The sequence below is a fragment of the Mustela lutreola genome, chromosome 7 (genome assembly GCF_030435805.1).
Source record: "Mustela lutreola isolate mMusLut2 chromosome 7, mMusLut2.pri, whole genome shotgun sequence".
NCBI classification, from domain to species: domain Eukaryota; kingdom Metazoa; phylum Chordata; class Mammalia; order Carnivora; family Mustelidae; genus Mustela; species Mustela lutreola.
Window position 1 is genome coordinate 153997538 of NC_081296.1, and position 6402 is coordinate 154003939.

The 6402-nt window shown below is 44.0% G+C and overlaps 1 protein-coding gene across 1 annotated transcript; it reads right to left on the minus strand.

The window, feature by feature from the left end:
• Positions 1-427: 427 nt before the first annotated feature.
• LOC131835405 (disintegrin and metalloproteinase domain-containing protein 29-like) lies at positions 428-2917 on the minus strand. Its single transcript, XM_059179723.1, has one exon. The coding sequence runs from the start codon at positions 2789-2791 to the stop codon at positions 581-583; it is 2211 nt and encodes a 736-aa protein (XP_059035706.1). The 5' UTR covers positions 2792-2917; the 3' UTR covers positions 428-580.
• Positions 2918-6402: the final 3485 nt, after the last annotated feature.

Consider the following 6402-nt stretch of genomic DNA (forward strand, 5'->3'; position numbering starts at 1 on the left):
CAGTGTTCATTACTCAGAAATATTCTATCCAGGATGGCATAGCTTGCACTAGGTCTTGTACCCAGAAAATTACTCTCCAGGGTGGTGCAACTTGCACTAGTTGGGATCACACCTGAGTCACCCTTCCTGCCCATAGCCACCCCAGTATGGGACAGACAGCATGGGTGTCAAGTAGCCCTCCATCACGCTGAGATGTCCAGGAGAGATTACCTGGACAATGAGAAAATCCTCGCTGGTAATGAGCACCCTTTTGTAAAAATGTAATGACTTTTCCCTGCAGGAGCCTGTTGCAACTTCCCTTAATTCTGCACCCAGGGACTTCACCCCAGCTGCTGATTCAGGTAAACTGGACACTGGGCAGTGTCTTGGGATCAATGTGGGCTCTTATTGTCTTACAAAAAACATCAAGAACCCAGAATGTGCACTTTTCACAATTTATTTCAGAGTGCTTGTCAGTTATCTGTCACAGACTTGCTGTGAAAGTCAGGTGATATGTGTTGGTAACACTATGTCTCCTGCAGCCCTCTCCTAACATCAGCCACCTCCTCACTGTAGTTTCACTTATGCTCCTGCAGATTACCTATTGTTGTTCAGAGGTCTGGAGGCTGATATCAGGACTGACTTCATCAGCTTTCTCTTCCACAACTTTAACTGTCTTGATTGTTCTTACATTTGTGGTGACTCCAAACAGAAATACAGCTATCAAGGCATAAATGCGACCAAAGACCACTCTCAGATATATCAGAGATTCATTACTTTGCCTGACTGACCGCATTTTACGTGGCGGGGGTCCACTGTCTGTGCTCCCCCCAGCACCTCTGTCAATGCAGTGTGGAGGATCCCAGCCTATGTGACAATGACAGTTCTTGTTATTGTTGCAAATCCCCCTGTGACTGCATTTCTCAGGTAAACAGTCATAATTCAGCTGAACATCCCTGGCAATGCAGGAGCCATCTATACAGATCTTTTCACGATCACAGGGGGTACCTGTTCTCACGTGACCAACATCATTTGCTCCTGTGGAGCGATGTGAGTCCAGCCCAAAACACCAGAACCCTGAGATTAGAGACTGATGGAATCCCACATGTTCTTGCAAGTGGGGGAGGTGAGTGACATTACCACATTGCAACCTTCCACAATAAATGTCTTCGATGGCACAGGCCTTATGTTTCATTAACTCTTCTTTTCTACTGCAGTGTCCGTATCTATTGCCTCTTCTATTTATGATATAGCAGGCATCTGAACCTTTCACAGCATTTTTGCCAAAGATTTCTTGGCAGTGCACAGTGCGGTCAGTGCAATTTCCAAGATAGCAGTAGCCCACTTCCGTGCATGGGGTTCCATCTTGCATATAGAAATCATCAGGACATGCCAAGGACTTCCCACGGCAGTACTCGGGAAGATCACATATATTTTGGATTGGTCTGCAGAGTGTCCCAGGAGGGGAATAGGTGCAGTTTGTACAGCACCTGCCTGTATTGCATTTGCTGCCACTGGTGAACCTACAAGCATTCGTACAGCAGGGGTTGTTGTAACACTGTTTGAAGGAGCCACAGTCACACTCCTCACCTTGATCCACTATGCGGTTTCCACAACGATCATGAGTCAAGCTTTTATTTAAATATAGCAATCGGGTGCTGAATAGACACTCACCTTTCCCACCACCCACTATGTGCTGTACGTGCGTATAGGAACAGTTACTGAAGGAATCTGTCAGAGAAGGTTTTCTGTGCATAATGCACAGGGACCTTCTCTGGCAAGTACAAGTACTCTCATCATAATATAGACCTAAATTTCTTGCCACCTTTTGTGCTCCTGCAATTGACAATATTAAAAGGTGTCTGCCCAGGTAACCAAGCATGACAAGGTTTCGATTATTGCATATACCATATATTGCAGGTTCATAATTAAGATCATTTGGCCCATCTTTAATCACAATTATAGATGAATGTGGTATAATAAATCTGTACACAGCAAACTGATAGTGTCTAACATATGGACTAAAGTGCGCGTTATAATTATTCATGAAAACTGGATCTCTCTGGTTATAAATAATAATGGATCCAATATAGTAATTAATATCAATACCTTGAAGGAATGTGTCAATTAAACTACATATCTTTATCAGGAATTGGGCACATTTTGACATGTTGTTGAACACAGTATACATTGAGTTGGAACTTAGGGCAAGTCCTTTCATATTTCCATTATGGGATGAATACATCTTACTAGAGATCCTGGGGACAACACTGGAATTTGCTTGAGAGTAAAGGGGGTCCATAATCTCCTTATGTCCCAGTTGATAGGTAGGTCCCATCACATTTGTATCTGTCACTATCTGAGAAACAATGTGCTCAAACCTTTGTGAATTGCTGAGGGGTTTGATTTCATAAGCAAGGTCATCCATCTTCAAGATACCTTCAAGACCCCCATAGCATGTGTCCACGGTGACCATGGAAAGAGGAATCTCCTCCAGGTAGCCGAGGTAGTAACAGTCTGGAGGGATGAAGGGGTAGTCCATCTGCAGGGCTCCTTGGTCATCCTGAGTCATCATCATCAGATGTCTAGACCAAAACAGTTTCTTGCGCCGCATGTGGATAATGTGTCTCTTGTCCCCAAAATGCAGGCTGTAGGACAGCCAGCCTGGCATCCGAACGCCTTTGCCATGGTACAGCTCCTTTCTGGGAATTACCACCTCAGAGGAGATGTAGCGCCATGATGGACGGCCTTGAGAACATTGGACAGGAGCCAGCCCTGCCCAGACAGCAAGGAGCAAGAGGAGTGCCTTCATGGTCACCTGAACAGCCAGGCTCAGGGCCCTGCTCAGGGATATCTGTCAGTGAGAATGGATCAAGAGAAGATCTTCAGTGAGGGCCTGGCCTAAAGCATCTGACAGAACAGAGGGCTTCTTCAGGCTACCCCCACCCCACACCTGGGGGCCACCTGTGGAGATGAGGTCACAGTCACAGGGTGTGGCAGTGGGTGGGTCTACACATCAGTTCAGCTGGGGTGGATGTGTGAGAGGTGGGTGGACTATGTTCATGAGTACTTACATGGATATGGGAAGGGAGTTGTATCCAGTAGCATCCCCATATTCAATACATTCGATCTTTCCTTTAGATATTTGAATATGTAATATACTTTTTTAAATTTAATTTCTTTTCAGTGTAACAGAATTCTTTGTTTCTTTTTTTTTTGTTGTTGTTTTGTTTTGTTTTGTTTTTTCACCACATCCAGTGTTCCGTACAATAGGTGCCCTCCATATTACCTACCACCAGGCTCCTCCAACCTCCCACCCCCACCCCTTCAAAACCCTCAGATTGTTTTTCAGAGTCCATGGTTCATCTCCCCATTCAACTTCCCTCAACTCTCTTCTCCTCTCTTATCTCCCCATGTCCTCTGTGTTGAATATGTAATGTAAGTTTTAATGCAATAAATTCCTTTAAAATTTCCATCTCTCGTGGTACTGCTAGGTCACTTTCTGTGGATTAGCCTCCATCATTCACTATAGATATCACTGTTCCTTCTTCCATGGCATGTGGAGGTAGTCATTGCAAATTTTACCTTAGAATTATTGAAAGTAATGTTTTGTAATGTTACATGTATTAATATGTGTCTTACTATGATTTGACATTAATTTGAGTCTTTTGATCCTTTTGGTTTTTGCTTTGAACCTTCTTTGAGCTTACTGAGTAAAATATTCCCCAGGTCGTATGTTACTTTTTTTTTTTTTCTTTCTTTTCTCATACCTGCTGGTGAGAACAGAAGGTTCTGCTGATCATGTGTGAGACCCAGGAGTTGTTCCCACTAATCCTCTCTTTTGGTTCTTCCCTGGGATTTGGCAACATATTGTAAGGGTCTGGTTGGCCAGGGGGAGCCATTTTGTTGCAGGGGACTTAGATTGACCCTATGCAGTGAACTTAGAATGACCCTGCCCCTCCCAGAGGAACTTACTTGCAAAGCCTAGATACAAGGGCAGGTCAGGCCAACTGAAGACATCCAATCAGTGGGGCATGCATATATCCACTGAGGTGAGCTTAAATCCCATTGGCCACCTGTGTGTGGGCAGGACTCAACCACCCCTATAAAGGTTCGTTTGCGAGGCAGTAGGAGTGGGAGGAGTAGGAGAGCCGTCGGGAGGAGTAGAAGAGTCGTTGGAGGAGAAGAGTCGTCATCGAAGGAGTAGAGGAGTCATCGGAGGAGTAGGAGAGTCGTCAGAGCTGGGAGAGCTGTCAGAGGTCTTGAAAGAGACGTCAGAGCCGTCAGAGCACTTGTAAGAGCTGTCATAGCTGACAGAGCACTTGTCAGAGCTGTCAGAGCTGACAGAGCTCTAGTCACAGCTGTCAGAGTGGTCAGAGGCCTGAGACCCACCAAAGGCCCCACCACCCCAAGCCGTGGCCCCAGGAATCAGCCTCGCTGGAGCAGCCCCTATCTGGGGAGTGGCCTCACCAGAGCAGGCCTTGTCTGGGCAGTGGCCCTGTCTGGGGAGCAGCCTTGTCCAGAGCAGCCACATTGGGAGTGGCCTTGCCGAGGTCATCGTCGTCACCTTTTTGTAAGAGACAGTGCTGACCGACAGTTTGATTCTTTATTTTTTTAATTTTTTAAAATTTATTTTCAGCATAACAGTATTCATTGTTTTTGTACCACACCCAGTGCTCCATGCAATCCGTGCCCTCTATAATACCCACCACCTGGTACCCCAACCTCCCACCGCCCACCCCTTCAAACCCCTCAGATTGTTTTTCAGAGTCCATAGTCTCTCATGGTTCCCCTCCCCTTCCAATTTCCCCCAACTCCCTTCTGCTCTCTAACTCCTCAAGTCCTCCATGCTATTTGTTTTGCTCCACAAATAAGTGAAACCATATGATAATTGACTCTCTCTGCTTGACTTACTTCACTCAGCATAATCTCTTCCAGTCCCGTCCATGTTGCTACAAAAGTTGGGTATTTGTCTTTTCTGATGGAGGCATTATACTCCATAGTGTTATGGACCACATATTCCTTATACATTCATCCATTGAAGGACATTTGGGTTATTCCAGAGTCTGGCGACCGTGGCAATTACTGCTTTAGACATTGGGGTACAGATGGCCCTTCTTTTCATAACATCTGTATCTTTGGGGTAAATACCCAGTAGTGAATTTGCAGGGTCATAGGGAAGTTCTATTTTTAATTTCTTGAGAAATCTCCACAGTGTTCTCCAAAGAGGCTGCATCAACTTGCATTCCCACCAACAGTGGAAGAGGGTTCCCCTTTCTCCACATCCTCTCCACACAATGTTGTTTGCTGTCTTGCTAATTTTGGCCCTTCTAACTGGTATAAGGTGATATCTCAATGTGGTTTTAATTTGAATCTCCCTGCAGACTAGTGACGATGAACATTTTTTATGTGTCTGATAGCCATTTGTATGTCTTGATTGGAGAAGTGTCTGTTCATATCTTCTGCCCATTTTTTGATATGATTGTCCGTTTTGTGTGTGTTGAGTTTGAAGAAATCTTTATAGATCCTGGATATCAACCTTTTATCTGTACTGTCATTTGCAAATATCTTCTCCCATTCTGTGAGTTAAGGTTAGATGCCCTTCAACGGATGAATGAATAAGGAAGATGTGGTCCATATACACTATGGAGTATTATGCCTCCATCAGAAAGGATGAATACCCAACTTTTGTAGCAACATGGACGGGACTGGAAGAGATTATGCTGAGTGAAGTAAGTCAAGCAGAGAGAGTCAATCATCATATGGTTTCACTTATTTGTGGAGCAAAACAAATAGCATGGAGGACATGGGGAGATAGAGAGGAGAAGGCAGTTGGGGGAAATTGGAAGGGGAGCGGAACCATGAGAGACTATGGATTCTGAAAAATAATATGAGGTTTTTGAAGGGTCGGGGCATGGGAGGTCGGTGTACCAGGTGGTGGTTATTATAGAGGGCACAGATTGCATGGAGCACTAGGTGTGGTGCAAAAATAATTAATACTGTTATGCAGAAAATAAATAAAAAATAAATTTTAAAGAAAGTATAGATTGCTCTAGGCAGTATAGGCATTTTAACAATGTTTATTCTTCCAATTTGAGAGCATGAAATGGTCTTCCATCGTTTTGTGTCTTCTTCAAATTCTTTCATGAGTGTTCTGTACATCCTCAAATACAGATCCTTTACCTATTTGGTTAAGTTTATTCCCAGGTAACTTTTTTTTTTTAATTTAATTGAATTTTTAAATTTATTTTCAGAATAACCGTATTCATTCCACAGTTTGGCGACCGTAGCCATAGCTGCTATGAACCTTGCCTGGTTTGGGGAACAGGGTAATGCTGGCTTCATAGAAAAAATCTGGAAGTTTTCCTTCTGCTTCAATTTTTTGAAACAGCTTCAGGAGAATAGGTGTTATTTCTTCTTTGA